At 39.8% G+C, this 17,399-nt stretch overlaps 1 protein-coding gene across 1 annotated transcript in view; it reads left to right on the top strand.

The window, feature by feature from the left end:
* man1a1 (mannosidase, alpha, class 1A, member 1) overlaps positions 1-17,399 on the top strand; it is a 474,282-nt gene that overhangs the window by 332,668 nt on the left and 124,215 nt on the right. Inside the window, exon 5 of the mRNA XM_072555914.1 lies at positions 11,554-11,648. Coding sequence (XP_072412015.1) covers positions 11,554-11,648 — 95 coding nt within the window. The remainder of the gene's footprint in view (positions 1-11,553; positions 11,649-17,399) is intronic.

The raw sequence follows: 17,399 nt of genomic DNA, 5'->3' as shown, positions 1-17,399 counted from the left end.
AAACCAACTTATTTGTTAAGGGCAAATTTAATGATTTTTAATGGAGAAAGTGAGGACTGCAGATGCTGGAGATCAGAGCTGAAAATGTGTTGCTGGAAAAGCGCTGCAGGTCAGGCAGCATCCAAGGAACAGGAGAATCGACGTTTTGGGCATAAGCCCTTCTCCAGGAGTGAGGAGGGTGTCCCAAGCAGGTTAAGATAAAAGGTAGGGAGGAGGGACTTGGGGGTGGGACGTTGGGAATGCGATAGGTGGAAGGAGGTTAAGATGAGGGTGATAGGCCAGAGTGGGGGTGGGTGCGGAGAGGTCAGGAAGAAGATTGCAGGTTAGGAAGGTGGTGCTGAGTTAGAGGGTTGGGACTGAGACAAGATGGGGGGAGGGGAAATGAGGAAACTGGAGAAATCTGAGTTCATCCCTTCTGGTTGGAGGGTTCCTAGGCAGAAGATGAGACGCTCTTCCTCCAGCGGTCGTGTTGCTATGGTCTGGCGATGGAGGAGTCCAAGGACCTGCATGTCCTGGGTGGAGTGGGAGGGGAAGTTGAAGTGTTGAGCCATGGGGTGGTTGGGTTGGTTGGTCCAGGTGTCCCAGAGGTGTTCTCTGAAACGTTCCGCAAGTACGCGGCCTGTCTCCCCAATATAGAGGAGGCCACATAGGGTGCAGCGGATGCAGTAAATGATGTGTGTGGCGGTGCAGGTGAATTTATGGCGGATATGGAAGGATCCCTTGGGGCCTTGGAGGGAAGTAAGGGGGGAGGTGTGGGCGCAAGTTTTGCATTTCTTGCGGTTGCAGGGGAAGGTGCCAGGAGTGGAGGTTGGGTTGGTGGGGGGTGTGGACCTGACGAGGGAGTCACTGAGGGAGTGGTCTTTTTGTAACGCTGATAGGGAGGGGAGGGAAATATATCCCTGGTGGTGGGGTCCGTTTAGAGGTGGCGGAAATGGCGACGGATGATACGACGTATATGGAGGTTGGTGGGGTGGTAGGTGAGGACCAGTGGGGTTCTGTCCTGGTAGCGATTGGAGTTGCGGGGCTCAAGGGTGGAGGAGCGGGAAGTGGAGGAGATGCGGTGGAGGGCATCGTCGATCAAGTCTGGAGGGAAATTGCGGTCTTTGAAGAAGGAGGCCATCTGGGTTGTACGGTATTGGAACTGGTTTTGAAGAAGGAGGCCATCTGGGTTGTAGAGATTTTTGATGAGTTAACAGGGTTGGTGAGGGTAATGCTGTTGGTGTGCTGCACATGAACTTTCAAATAGCACATAGCACAACAGAACTGTCACCAAATTCATCTAAGCACACGAAATTGAAGGGATCATAGCAGCATGGATGTGAAACTAGATGAATGACAAGAAATAAAGTGTAGTAATGAACATTTTTTTGGACTGAAGTAAGCTATAAAGTTAAAAACAAAAATCACACAACATCAGGTTATGGTCCAACAGGTTTATTTGGAAGTGCAAGCTTTTGGAGCACTGCTACTTTGTCAGGTAGCCAGTGGGGCAGGATCGTAGGACACAGAAATTATAGTAAAAGATCAAAGTGTCATACAACAGATGTGATGTATTGAGCAAACCTAATTGCTGCTAAGTCTTTAATCACTTAGGTTGCAGGTTTCAATTCATTAATATGTAAATCCCAGAACTACCTTCAGGTCACATTCCTGATATAACTGAAGGTTTTATTTTGAAAAAGTGGCATTTGAGCTCAGACATATTAGTCTATGATTTTAATTTGCATTTGCACATACATTCTATTTTGTTCAAATAGCACACTATCTGCAGGCAGTCAGTCCATGTGACATTTTATAAATTCCTACTTTGGAAATCGAACCAGTCTGACACAAGTTGGAATACAGACAGACTCTAACCTCACACCTTTATTGCATTGTCTGAGCTGACATGTCACTTTTTTTATTAGAAAACTTTAAGTTATCTCAGGAATGGGACTTGAAAGAATTTCTGGGATATGCATATTAATGACTCAAGACTTGCAATCCCATTCTAAGTGCTTAAAGACTTACCAGCAATCTAGGTTTGTTCAATACACCGCATCAGATGTATGACACTTTGATCTTTTACTATAAATTCTGTGTCCACAATCCTGCCCCACTAGCCACCTGATGAAGGAGCAGGGCTCCGAAAGCTTGTACTTTGAAAATAAACCTGTTGAACTATAACCTGGTGTTGTATGATTCTTAACTTGGTCCACCCCAGTCCAACACTGGCACCTCCACATCAAGGTATAAAGTGACATTCACAATGAATTGGCACTGAGACTATTTCTTGATTATATTTTAATGGAGAAAGTGAGGACTGCAGATATTTTAATGCCCTAGTCTTGGATGTGAATGGCTGAATTGCATTAGGCCACGAAGCTTGACTGAGCTGTAAATGGAATAGTCTTAAATCCCCCAAAAAATTGATATAATAAACACAAACTGCAGATGCTGGAAACCTACAACAAATTCAGAGAAACACAACAGGTCTGGCAATATCTGTGGAGAAAGAACAAAGTTCATGTTTCAGGTCCAGTGACTCTTCCTCAGAACTTCTGCAAAAGGTCACTGGACTCAAAATGTTAACTCTGTTGTATTGTAGAAGACAGTGATAGGCTGGAATGCACAGTCAAGTGACAAATGATATTTAAAGCAGAGAAGTGGAAGCTATTTTTTTCAGATAACCACTGCTGGCAGCTTGCAGTATTTGCCACCTATACTAACCAGTTTGATTACTGGCTAAGGATTGTTTATCATTGTTCACTGTTACCATTCTTCCTTTCTCTTAGATCTATCTAATGTTTAGTGGCAGAAGATACATTACTGTAGAGATTGTTCTTCAGTAATGAGAAGGTTATTACATGATGAGCAATAAGTGCAACTGCATTTGGCCAGGTATAATTGCTGGGACTTCAGGGAACTGGTGCAGATGATGCTGCTCCTTCAGAAAACTAAAACATAGAATTCCTTGTCCAACCCAGATGCTCTGTAAGACACCAGGAAAATGGATGGATCCAGTGAAACATGAACATTACCACTTCATAACTATGACCTTGCCACGGGGCAGAGAACACAAGTTTGGAACTTACATTAAAGCGTTAGAAGACACTGATTTGACCTTGAATATCATGCTTGTATCCAGATACCACATTTTGGAAGGATGTAAAAGCATTAGAAAAGGTTCACAAAAGATGTATAATAATAATTCCATGGATAGAGAAGCTAATGCTACTCTCTTGGCAAAGAGTGCCTCTTTGAGAGGAGATTTTCCAGAAGTCTCCAAAATGATAAGAGATCTTGACAGAGTAAATGGCGAGAAACTGTTCTCATAGTGGAAAGGACAAAAAACCAGAGGAGACTGATTTCAGGTGAGGGAAAAAGAAGGAATTGCAAGATAAGGAAAATTGATTTTCATGTAGTGAGTGGTTTGGATCTGGAGCACACTATGTGGGGATGTGACTGGAGCAGATTGAATTAAGGTATTCAAAATGAAATTGAATAAAGCTCTGAAGGGAAAACATTTTCAGGACTATGGGGCAATGACAGGACAGTGAGACTAAATGAGTTCTTACAGGGAGCCGACACTTCAACAAAGATCAAAAAAATCACCTCCTTTGCTGTAATCGTTTCAGGTTTCTATACTTTGGGTTCACTTGTCATTTGCCTTAAATCTGTGCCCTCTGGTTAGCGACATTTCTGCCACTGGAAACAGATCACTTTATCTCTTTGTCAAAAGGCCTTAATGATTTGGGCACCTCTCTTACATCTCTCTGCAACCTTCCAAGTGTAAGCAGAACAACAGCTGTTCCTCTAGTTTCTTCTTTTAATTGAAATCCTTGTTTCCATTCCAGTACCTTTTTCTCTGCCCTCATTTTGGCCTTAATAATTTTCCTAAAGTGCACTTATAGAGTACAGCACAGAAACAGACCCTTTGGTGCAACTCGTCCAAGCTGACCAGATAGTCCCATTTGCCAGCACTTAGTCCATATCAGTCCAATCTTTCCTATTCATATACCCATCCACATGCCTTTTACCAGCCTCCGTCACTTCCTGTGGCAGCTCATTTCATACACGTACCACCCTCTGCTTGGAAACATTGGCCCATAGGTCCCTTTTAAATCTTTCCACTCTAAGCTTAAACCTATGCCTTCCATCCTAGACTCCCCCACCCCAGGGGAAAGACCTTATTTATGTATCCTATCCATGCCCCTCATGATTTTATAAATCTCTATAAGGTCACCCCTCAGCCTCCGACGCTCCCAGGAAAACAGCCTCAGCCTGTTCAGCCTCTCCCTATTGCTCAAACCTTCCAACCCTGGTAACATCTCTAGAAGTCCTTTCTGAACCCTTTCAAGTTTCACAACATCCTTCTGATAGGAGGGAGACCAGAATTGCAGACAATACTCTAAATTTGGCTGAACCAACGTCCTGTGTAGCTGCAACATGACCTCCCAACTCCTCTACTTAATGCTCTGACTGACAAAGGCAAACAAACCAAATGCCGCATTCACACTCCTATCTACCTGCGACTCCACTTTCAAGGAGCTATCAACCTGCACTCTAAGGTCTCTTTGTTCAGCAACACTCCCCAGGACCTTACCATTTAGTGTATAAATCGTGTCTTGATTTGCCTTTCCAAAATGCGGCACCTCACATTTATCTAAATTAAAGTCCATCTGCCACTCTTGGGCCAATTGTCCCATTTGATCAAGATCCCGTTGTACACTGAGGTGACCTTCTTCACTGCCCACTACAATTTTGCTGTCACCTGCAAGCTTACTTATGATAGCTCCTATGTTCACATCCAAATTGTTTATGTAAATGAAAAGCAGTGGACCCAGTATCAATCCTTCTAGCATACTAGTGGTCACAGGCCTCCAGTCTGAAAAGCAACCCTCCACCACCACCCTGTGTCTTCTACCTTTCAGCCAGTTCTGTATCCAAATGGCTAGTTCTCCTTTTATTCCATGAGATCTAACCTTGCTAATCAGTGTCCCATGAGGAACCTTGACAAACGCCTTCCTAAAGTCCATATAGATCATGTCCACTGCTCTGCCTTCATCAATCCTCTTCATTACTTCTTCAAAAAAACCCATTCAAGTTAGTGAGGCATGAGCTTTGTGCAGAAGAAATGTGTTAACTATCCCTAATCAGTCCTTGCCTTTCCAAATACATGCAAGTCGTGTCCCTCAGGATTCCCTCCAACAATTGCCCTCCTCTGATGTCAGGCTCACCAGCCTAAAGTTCCCTGGCCTTTCTCTCCCACCTTCCTGAAATAGTGGCACCACATTAGCCAACCATCAGTCTTCTGGCACCTCACCTCTGACTATCGATGATCTAAATCATCAGCAGGGGGGATCAGTGGTTAGCACTGCTGCCTTTCAGTGCCAGGGACTCAGGTTCAATTCTTGCTTCGGGCAACTGATTGCGTGGAGTTTGCACATTCTCCCCGTGTCTGTGTGGGTTTCCTCCCAAAATCCAAAGATGTGCAGGTCAGGTGAATTGGTCATGCAAAGTTGCCCATAGTGTTAGGTGTATTAGTCAAGAGTAAATGTGGGGTGGGGGAATGGGTCTGGGTTGGTTACTCTTAAGAAGGTCAGTGTGGACTTGTTGAGCTGAGGGGTCTCTTTCCAGGCTGTGGGAAATCTAATCTAAATATCTCAGCAAGGAAGCCAGCAATCCATTCCCTAGCTTCCCATAGTGTTCTAGCATACACCTGATCATGTCCTGGGGATTTATCCACCTTTATGCGTTTCAAGACATTCAGCATCACCACCTCCATTATGGACATTTTTCAAGGCAACACCATCTATTTCTCCACACTCTATCTTCCAGCTCCTTCTATGCAGTAAATACTGATGCAAAATACTTATTTAGTATTTCCCCATCTCCTGTGTTTCCATACAGAGATTGCCTTGCTGAACTTTGAGGGACCCTATTCTTTCTACATTTTATTCTTGATGTATTTATTGAATCTCTGGATTCTCCTTATCCCTACTTGCCAGAGCTATCTCATATCCCCTTTTTTGCCCTCCCTCCTTAAGTATACTCCTACTGCCTTTGTACTCTTATAAGAATTCACTCAATCTTTGTTGTCAATAACTGACATATGCTTCCTTCCTTTTCTTCACCAAAACCTCAATTTATCTAGTCATCCAGCATTCCCTATACATACCTGTCTTGCCTTTCACCCTAACAGGAAAATACTGTCTCTGGACTCTTGTTATCTAATTTTTGAAGGCTTCCCATTTTCCAGTGGTCTCTTTACATGCGACATCTGATCCCAATCAACTTTTCAAAGTTCTTGCCTAATACCATCTAAATTTGCCTTCCTCCACTTTAGAAGTTTAACTTTTAGATCTGGTCTATCCTTCTCCATCACTATTTTAAAACTCATAGAATTATGGTTGCAGGCCCCAAAGTGCTGCTGTACTCAAAAGCTGCAGTGTAAGCAATGATTCAAAAAGGTTTAACAGCTATGCTTTTGCATTCCGTGCCCCTTTATAAAGCCAAAAATCCTATCTGCATATTGGTTTGTCACCTTCAGAGCTTTGTCCCCCGATTCTGTCTGTTCTTGCATAACCTTCACAGTTGTACCATTAAGTTTGATAAAAATACATGCTGACAAGACCCAGCAGGTTTGGAGGGGCGTTACAAATAACATTACAATTCAACTCATTTTAATGACTCTGTTGGAGATGTACTAGGTTTTAAGCCTGAACAGGCACAGGGAGAGGGATGGAAGAAAGAATAATAGGGTGCAAGGTGTGATTACGTGGCAGAGAGAATGAAAGACAGAGATTGGTTCTGTTGAGTGGTAAACATGGGATAAATGTGCAGTTCCTTGTCTATGAGATGAAGTAGAGAGAGAGTAACTGGTTGATGGGGGTGGGAGAGGGAAATTACTGGTGGGAGCTTAATGGTCACCAGTAAAACAGCATATCCTCCTGTTCATAAGCAGTCTCATGGGCAACCAACTGATATTTAAATGTCCATAGTGACTGCTCCTTAAAATATAAATTAGTGTAGTTATGTTTCAGTTTTATTCTTGTTCATTTCCGATACTGTAGTGAAATGTTGAAAGGTCAAGTGCTGCTGGGTCCTATATGTGAGCTGACTGGAAGAAACACAATAGAAGAAACCTGAATTCTCAAACACAATTGAAATTAAATTATTTCTGCAAGATGCTTCAATTAAGTAACTCGTCTTTCTGGATAATCATCCAGATATCTGGTGTTAATTCAGAATTTGATCTCCTGTAGGTTCCCCACATCATTTTCTAAATAAAATATCCATTAAAATAATATTAAAAATGTACAAGCAATCATATTTTTTTTTAACAGTAGCACTTGGATTTTTCACCTAATGCTAGAAACATGATCGATTTCATTTGTCTGTCTTCATTCATTCACAGATTAAATTATCTGATTTCTCAGTTGGGTATGCACCTCTGAAATGATATATTGTAGATAAATGGGTTTCATAAATTCTTGATTAGATCTACCTTTGTGAATTTTAAAAGGAATTCTGTGACTTGCAGCCAATATTTGTGAAGTAGAACAAATATAAAGCACCAGTTTATCGCATTCGTTGATGAAAAGAAATATATCTTTCTGTTTTATATTTCAAATACTTGTATTAATAAGTAATTTCTCTTGTTACACATTCTCTTTTTAAATTTCCCTTTACTGTACCAGGTGATTGTGGTCTGCATAACTGCAACAGTACAGATTAAACATAATTTTGTTGACGAATATTTCACCACTATTTCCAAGTTTGCATTTCCCATGTGAGTAAGAGGGGTCAGAGTGAGGTGCGTCTATTCTAAGCCAATCTGCGCCATCACCAGTCATTTCCAAATTCAAGAAATTACTTGGAAAATCTCCAACATATGTTTGTTTAGAAGGGTTATGATTGAGTGTTCTGAGAAAAGCAAGAACAGTGTGCCCTGGTTTTTGCTTTATCCTCCGCTCCAACTGAGTAGCAATAATATGTTTTTCTTTCTCCACTGGGATTTGTAGTTCTTTTGTACCATCAAAGCTACATGTCTTGTTTTTAAAAAAATCTTGCTTTATCTTTCAACATGGTGTTTGTTTATATATTGTTGGAAATAGCTTGTCTTTTGCAAAATGCTATTGTTGTAGCAAAGAATGAACATATGAATTTCACTTTTGCACATATTATAAAGCACCATAGAGACTTCATATAAAAACAAATAAAATGAGAAAAGCGTATTATCTGAAACTGAGGAAAATGGTTAGAGCGAGCATTGGTCTGTCCTGGTCGTATTCATACTGAGTATTTTAAGCCTGCATTAATTTTCATATTGTTATGGACCAGACCAAACCCCCTCAATGTGTTAAGAATATAGTCAAGACTCTCACTGTTTCTTATTTTAAAGATAAGTGTAAGGCATTGCATTACAGTTACAATCTGATGGGTCAAACTGCTCGACTATAAGCAAAATAAATAGTAGTATAGAAATATAGACAAAGTGAAAAGAAAAGAATTAGCTTAACTATAACAATCGAAATGCTTACAAAATAATATGTATTAACTATACCAGTTAACTGTTTTAGTCTCGTAACATCCCATAAGCACACCCTTGGCAAAGGCAAATTCAATAAAATAGGTAGTCTCTCGTGCAATTCTAACAGCAGGAAGAGAACCCCAGTTTTTAGCTGTAACAGAGAGAGGAAGAAGAGCTTCCACACCTAGCTTCAAGACCCCAGCAACTGCAGAAAACTACTACTAAAAATCCTGCTTCTATGGTAGCATGACCCCACCCATTCAGGTTGCTTCTATTGTTCCAACTTTTAAAAAAAAACTATGACCTCACAAACTGTTTACTTTACTGGTTTTGAACAGACTGCTCACCCCTCTGTCTGAACCTTTCTTCACTTTAAAAAAAGGATGTCTTAAAGCCAAAGTGTCATAATAATACTCTAACTAATGAAAACAAATAAAAACTGCTTATTTGATGTCAGTTCTACTAAGTTCATCCATTGTTGTTCTTATAATCTATATGTGATTTTTTTTTCCATTATTATTTACTGTAGCTTGTGGAGATCCACATTAACACTGTACTTTCATACGTAATTGGCTTGCAGCTGGACAGATGCAGGAAGAATATTCACTTCACTGAGCAAGAAAAAACGAACATACATAACTAGAGAATTTTACCAAATTTTGAACTTTTGTCAACGTATTATTAAATAGCCAACAGAAAATTTATATTTGGCAGCTTCATTAAAAAATAGTTGTGTAAATTTGTTAGGTTTAAAATATATCCGCACTCTTCTTTAAACAAACAGAATTTGTCATCCCCAACTTAGAATTAAAACTTGTGCACCATACTCAAAGATACAAAAATAAGAATTAGGAGTGAATAATTCAGACCCTTGAGATGGTTCTAGCATTTAATAAGATCATAGTTGATCTGCTTGTGGCCAGAACTCTACTTTCCTGCCTGCCTCTTAATTCTTTGATTCTCTGGTCAGTAAGGAATCAATCTAATTCTGCCTTTAAAATATTCAATGACTGTTTCCATTGTTCTCTGGGGATGAGATTTCAATAAGCTATCAGCCAATTGAGAAAAAGAAATTCTGCTTTCCTCCATCCTAAATGGAAGACCTTTTTTATTTTAAACTGTGTTCTTTCTTTTTAAAAAAAATTGTTCAGCATTCACCCTGTCTGACCTTCTCAAGGTCTTCCAAGTTTTAGTAAGATCTGCTAAGCTCCAAAGCATACAGGCGCAGCTTGTCTAGTCTTTGCTCATAAACTAATCCTTCATCTCGGGAATCAGTCAAGTAAATTTATTTGAATAGCTACTAAGGTAGTTATGTCTTTTCTTCAATAAAATTACATACAGCACTCTCTATGTGCTCTCACCAATGCGCTGTATCACTGTAGCTGAGCATCCCTGCTTCATTATTCCATTATCCTTGTAATAAACAACATTCCCATTGCCTTCCTAATCATTTACTGTATCTGCTTAACTTTCATTTGCCAGGACACCCTGGTCCCTCTGCATCGTAGAATTTTGCAGTCACGTTTCATTTTTTAAAAAGTGTGCTGCTTTGTGCTATTCATAGCAAAGTGGACAAATTCGCATTTTGGCACATCTTCATTTTCTACGTTTTTCCCCACTGTTTAATCTGCCTGTATCTCTTTGCAGATTATTTATGTCCCCTTTACACCATACTTTCCCACATATCCTTAAGCCATTCAGCAGTCATAAATTTGGTACCTTCATCCAAGTCACGGATGGAGATTGTAAATAGTCATTTTTAAGAATGCTGGGAGCAAGGAAACCGGATGCTACATGTCATTTAGGCCAACAAATTATTAACAATATTCTTAGAAAAACAAAGCATGATTAGAGCAATTAAAATGGCTTTACGAGAGGGAAATTATGTTCGACAAAAGTATTGGAAATTTTTGAGGGTATTACTAATAGAGTAGGTAAAAGGAACCAAAGGATATAGCATACCTGGATTTCTAAAATGCAGTCAATAAGGTATTACACAAATGGTTAATAGGCAAGATAAGAGCTTGTGGAGTTTGGGTAATGAATATATTAGCATGGATAGATTATTGGTTAATAAACAAGAAGCAGAGAATTGGCATGCACAGAACATTTTAAATTGGCGAGCAAAGAATAGTGGAATGTTAAAAATGTCAGTTCTGGGGCCTCCATAATTGACCATCTATATTAGTAACTGTATTGAGAGAAATATAACTAATGATATTAAGGTAGGTGGGCAAATAAGCAATGGGGAGGGCATAGAGACTGCAAAGAAATATAGACAGATTAAGCAAGAATAGAAAAGTGGAATTTTTTTTCAAGATGTGGAACTTGTAAATTCAAAACATCTGGCTGTGCTCAGAGGATGAGTTCAGCAAGTTAGCATGTGGGAATGGGAAACAATTAGAAAGGCAAATTATATGTTAGCCTTTATTGCAAAGTATTGTAGTACTGGAAAGAAATCTTATTCCGATTGTGCAGGATTTTTGGTGAGACCACATCTGGAATACTTTGCTCAGTTCTGATCTCCACATTTAAGAAAAGATAGACTTGCTTTGGAGGTAATACAGTATAAGTTCATTAACTTAGTCCCTGGGATGAGGAGTTCATCCAATGATTAGAGACTGAGCAAATTGGATATAAATTCTCTGAAGATTAAAAGAATGGCAGGTGATCAATTTGAACTATTCAAGATTCTGAAGCCACTAGATAGAGTAGTCTTTTTCCCATGATTGAAGAATAAAACTATGATCATTAGGAATGAGATGAAGAAAAGGTTATTCAAAGATTTGCAACTATCTCGGCAATTCTTTACTACAAAGACGTTGAATATATTTGTTCTCTCGTGGAATTGAGAGACATGAGGATTGGACAGGAAAGTGAATTTGAAACCCAAGTTCAGCTGTGTCAATCTACTCCCATTTTGTGTGTCTTATGTTTCATGAAGGTTTTTTTATACATTACAGTCTATGTTTTCTGCAATTTTGTTTTGGTAGGAATGTGTTAATATTTGCTGCATTGCTGTTTTCATTTTTTTGCAGGTTTTCAGAACTAAAGCAGTGGAACTAGGGGAGAAACTGCTACCTGCCTTTAACACCCCCACTGGGATCCCTTGGGCTTTGTTGAACATGAAAAGGTAATCCGTAAACTATTCTGTTCTCTCTTTTCAAAGTTACTGGGTAGAACTACTTAGCTTACTCATATGAACTATCAAACTGGACTACAAATTAACTTTGGCAAATGTCACCTTCCGTAATTTCACTTCCAGTATTATTTTTGAGCTATTCCCATTATAAAACACATTGCTGTAACCTCCTGCTGTTCTGCCATCTCTTCATCTTTGTTTCCAAGGTACACTCTTGCATTGTACCATGGTGCCAGTTGTTACATCTGGTACTTCACACAAGTGATGTGTCTTATGAGAGGTAGGGGCCAGGTTCTCACTAGGGACGTGGGTTGCTGGAGTCAGGGAATTGCCTGATTGCGTATGCCCTCCTTATTTAAAAGGCTATGATATGGCTTGAGTTCTCTCAGTAGAGGCAACATCAAATTGGGCTTATTGACCCTAGAAGTAATTGTAGTCAGTGACTGAGGCATGCAAGTGCCGAGTAAGGTTACTTACAAGGCCCAGTTCTCTGAAGCTTTGTATCTGTGCTGTTAAAACCAGTTATTCCCACTAGTTCATACCCCTTCAGCCCTTAAAACCTCTCCATGCCATATTCTAGATGACATAGTGGCTCAGTGGTTAGCACTGCTGCCTCACAGTGCCAGGGACCCATGTTTGATTCCACCCTTGGGTGACTGTCTTTGTGGGTTTCCTTCAGGTGCTCTGGTTTCCTCCCACAGTCCAAAGATGTATAGGTTAGGTGGATTGACCATGCAAAATTGCCCAAGGTTTCCAGGGATATGTAGGCTAGGTGAAGTAGCCATGAAACATGCAAGGTTACAGAGATAGGGTAGAGGAGTGGGTCTGGGTGGGATGCTGTATGGTCTCATGGGGCTGAGTGGCCTGCTTTCATACTGTAGGATTCTGTGATTCTATATCCTTACATCAACCTTCCATGGCCCTTCAATGTCCATTCACCCAGTCAGAACGAATGAGTCATATTATAACCATGGAATAATATTGTAATGCTAAAGGAAACCAAAAAAACACTGATTCAAAAACTAAAAATTGCTGCTGTTCCTAAAGTTCTCTAAAAGTGTTGAATACAATGGACGATTATATTATCAGTAGCAGAAGCTTGAACCACTTCATAGTTCTCAATTTTAGCCAAATAAATATTTAGGCATTGTAAGCAGAGATCACAAGCGAAACCCTGATTATAGCCACACCAAAACCTAAATAGGGCACTTCTGTACTAGATACCCTGCTAAACTAATGCCTTGATAAGTCTTTAGAAGTTGGCCAACCATTCATAATCAGCAAGAATAGAGAGCCCTGATATCTACCCATCTGATTCTGTTGAAAGCTAAATGTAACGCTGCTTTTCCTGATGCCCTGTCCTCTGTGAACACATTGTGCAGGCATTGTGCCTTTTTCAATTAAGCAAAGCATGGGGGACAACTGTTCCCTGGTGCATATCCCATGGTAACAATCAGCGTCAACTGGCCAGTTCTAAACATAATTGAAGGTTCCTTATGTATTCTCCATGGTGTTGCCTTGACCAATCAGTCAACTTCCAAATAATTAAGTCTTTTCTTTTGTACATAGTTGTCTACTTAATAAATGAGTTGAGTACTTTCTTGATGACTCGTGTCTGGGTAAATGTGTTGTAGTTCCCGGTTTGTCCTCTCTTCCTTTCTTGAATAACACTGTTACAATTTTGATTTTCTAATCTGTTGGGATTTATCCAGCATCTATGGAATTTTAGAAAATCATAACCTAAGCATTAGATTTCACTGCAGCTTTCTTTTAGAATCTGAGGATGTAGTCCATCATGTCCTAGGAATTTGACAGATTTTACTCCCCTAAATTTTTGCAATAATTTTTCTTTTCTCATAAAATTTTCTTTAATTTCCTCAGTCGTTAACGTTAAGGATTAGAATTTAACTTGTATTATCTACTGTGAAGACAGGCAACAAAAACATCTGTTCTTTGCCTCAGCCATAACCTAATTCCCCGTAATAATTCTCCTGTCTGTTATGTCAGTGACCAATGTTTAATTTTAACTACTATTTTCATTATTATATACTTATCAAAAGTGCTTACAATCTGCTTTTATACTTCTGGCTGGTTTGCTCTCATATTTTTTTTCTTTATTATTAATAAATTCTCTCCGTCATCAAAATTGCTATTGCTCATTGCAACCTTACAAGCAAATAGGTTTAATCTAATTCTTGTCTTCATAGAATATTACAGTGCAGTTTAGGCCCTTTGGCCCTTGATGGTTTCACAGGGCGGCACAACAATCTGAACCTACACTATTCCATTTCGTTCATATGCCTATCCAATAACAAGTTAAATGCCCGTAAAGCAGGCAAGTCCAGAACTGGTGCAGGCAGCGCATTTCATGCCCCTGCTACTCTGAGTAAAGAAACTACCTCTGACATCTGTCCTATATCTCTCACCCCTCAATTTGAAGCTATGCCCCCTCATGCTAGCCATCACCATCTTAATAAAAAATGGCTCTCACTGTCCAATCTATATAACCCTTTGATTATCTTATGAGTCTTAATTCAGTCACCTCTCAACCTCCTTCTCTCTGACAAAAACAGTCTTCCTCATAAGGGCGGCACAGTGGCACAGTGGTTAGCACTGCTGCCTCACAGCGCCAGAGACCTGGGTTCAATTCCCGCCTCGGGTGACTGACTGTGTGGAGTTTGCACGTTCTCCCTGTGTCTGCGTGGGTTTCCTCCGGGTGCTCCGGTTTCCTCCCACAGTCCAAAGATGTGCAGGTTAGGTGAATTGGCCATGCTAAATTGCCCATAGTGTTAGGTAAGGGCTAGATGTTGGGGTATGGGTGGGTTGCGCTTCGGCGGGGCGGTGTGGACTTGTTGGGCCGAAGGGCCTGTTTCCACACTGTAAGTAATCTAATCTAATCTAATCTAATCTAATCTAACCTTCCCTCCATACCAGGCAACATCCTAGTGAATCTCCTCTGAACCCTTTCCAAAGCTTTCACATCCTTCCTAAAATGTAGTGACCAGAACTGCACACAATACTCCAAGTGCAACCATAGAAGAATTTTGTGTAGCTGCAGCATGACCTCCTGGTTCTGAAACTCAATCCCTCGTATTACAAGCTAACAGATCGTATGCCGCCTTATTTCTTGTGCAAGCTTCAGAACAAACTCTCTTGCTGAGTTATTTTCTTCAGTTGAATTTATTTTTGTGGAAAGATGCAAATCATTTTTTAAAAAATGTTTCCCCTTTTTTGTTTTTGGATGTAACTTTTGGTCTTTTTACCCTATCAGCCTCAGCCAGTTCTTCCTTCATAGCTTTTGTTAAATTCATTGATTTGAGACCTGTTTGTGACTGACCACATAGGACTTGTAGGACAGACCATGACTGTGAGTGATAATAGATTTATTAAGCAACACAAGTTAAACTATGCCATATTAAAAGTAGGTAGCAGCATATCCCCACTGTGTTTTCTGCAACTGTAGGGTGTCAGCTCAGTTGGTTGGGTGGCCAGTTTGGGATGCAGAGTGATGTCAACTGCATCGGTTCAATTCTCATACTTGCTGAGGTTACCATTAAGGAGTCACCTTCTCAACCTCTCCCCAGCCTGAGGTATGGTGCACCTCAGGTTAACCTATCACCAGACATCTCTGTAATGAGAGCACAGCCTGTGGTCTGGTAGGACTATGATGGTTTTACCTTCGCCCTTGCCTCCAGGATAGATGTGACACCATCTCTTAGAGTTCTGATGATTGATGATCTTTGATTCTGCTTCTGTCAATGTGCTTTATCTGAAAGTATCTGATGTTTTATCCTTTCTTTTCTCTCTCATAGTCTATTCTATTATGGTACAATTCAATCTGTTTCATGACTGGTTTAGTCTAATGTCATAATTTTGTTGCATTTCAATTCACAGACTTTCGCAGGTTTTTCTAATCTTCTTAACAGTCCTCCAAAGGTCACAAATCTGCAGATCATTTCAAAACATTTTGCAAGATATATAACCACATTTGCTTTACTAAGGCATTAATACACCTAGTTAGACCTTTGATTCATTTCTCAACACAACGACTGGTTCCTTAAACCTCAATCCATTGTAAATCACAATACCACATAATAACTCAGCATAAAGTGTTAGAGCATGTTTAAGCTTGTCAAATGATTCACAACTTTAGTCCTCATCACAGCATGTTTAACCACATTGTTCAACAACCACAGTTGGTTTAACCACTTCATTGAAGCTAATTACATCTTTATAATTTCCAATAGGAGGATAGAATAACTTTGCAGTTTGGCCTTGACATAAACACGCAACTGACATCGTAAAAAGTTGACTAGACCTTGCATTATCTAATCGGTTTTGTTTAAATTTAAAGTTTTTGTTTGTGAATCGACTTTTCTGCTATCTGTCTCATTGCACAATGTATTGCTTGAGGATTTGTTGCAAAAGTGTTCTGTGAATTCCTCTTCTAGACAACCCTTGTCACGTTCAATTACATTGATCTACACCGTACAAAGATCACAATCCCCCCCACAATTATTTGACTGCATTTCATGTGCTCTGCATTTTTTTTTTAATGCTTTGCCCACCTGCCTTTGGATTATTTAAGGACTTTGAAGTCAATTAATGGCTATTTAAGGGCTCCTTTCGGTCACCATGGTATCTTAGTAGCAACTGCACATAATCAGACTGCCAGTTAAACCCTGGGCAGCCTGCAAGCAGGGTTGGGGTGTGCAAGTGTGAGAGACCCTTTATCTGATTGGAAGCCCTCTTTAATGGAAATGGGCACTCCTGCCTGAGGTGGGTCTACTTCTGAGCAGTCCTCTGTATAATGGCAAAATCTGGGCAGAACTTGTCAACCTAGCAGAAGCGTATACACTATGAGAGGGTCCCTATCTCCACCAAAAAAAAACCTCTAACCAATTAGCTCAAATGGTAACATATTTTTCTAAGAAATTTATCAGAACATTGTGTTTCAGTTTCTTCTCCAATTTTTGGTACCTCTTCAAGCTTTCAGGATTTGTAAAAATAATTACTTTCTGATTCATGAGTTTTTCTTTCATTCTAGTAGTGTGCTCCAAATATTGGGCTTTGGGGTTTCACCTTTGTTGCAACCTTTATCATTAAGGAACAAAGTTTCATTGAAATACCTGCCTGCATAATCAACTTCTATACACCCAAATCTCCATTGTTACCAATGTATTCTAATATGAACTTCTAATATGATTTCTAACAGGATTCTTTATTAGTCATTTTTTGAATGTAGATTTTTGTGTCAATAACATGAAACAGTGAGACTAGTCAGCTTTGGAACTCGATTATATCTTTACGAAAGATAGTCTTCAAATTTGCTAGATGGACCTTTATAGACTATGCCTTACACAAGCACCAATAAGCAAGCCACTTTGGATGGCTAAACATTTCACTTTTGAATTTAGAGTTATGGCTTAATTTTCAGCGATTGACAATTTTTCATTAATGAGATCAAATCGAAAAAAGGCAACAAAGACTTGTGTGATTCTAAGTTCAAACGTTATGCAAACTAATGAGCACAACATTTAAACATCTGAATTAGGAGCCAGAGTAGGCCATTCAGCCCTTCAGGCTGACTTCACCTTTCATAGCTTATCTGATTGTAACTCAAATGTACATGTCTGCACACCCCTGATAAACTGTTACATCCTTGTTTCACAGGAATCTGTCCACCGCTGCCTTAAAAATATTCAAGGACTCTGTTTTTAACATCTTTTTAGAAAGAAAGTT

This window comes from Chiloscyllium punctatum, chromosome 3 (assembly GCF_047496795.1).
Source record: "Chiloscyllium punctatum isolate Juve2018m chromosome 3, sChiPun1.3, whole genome shotgun sequence".
NCBI classification, from domain to species: Eukaryota; Metazoa; Chordata; class Chondrichthyes; order Orectolobiformes; family Hemiscylliidae; genus Chiloscyllium; species Chiloscyllium punctatum.
The sequence above is the reverse complement of the archived record's forward strand: the minus strand, read 5'-3'. Positions and strand labels throughout refer to the sequence as shown.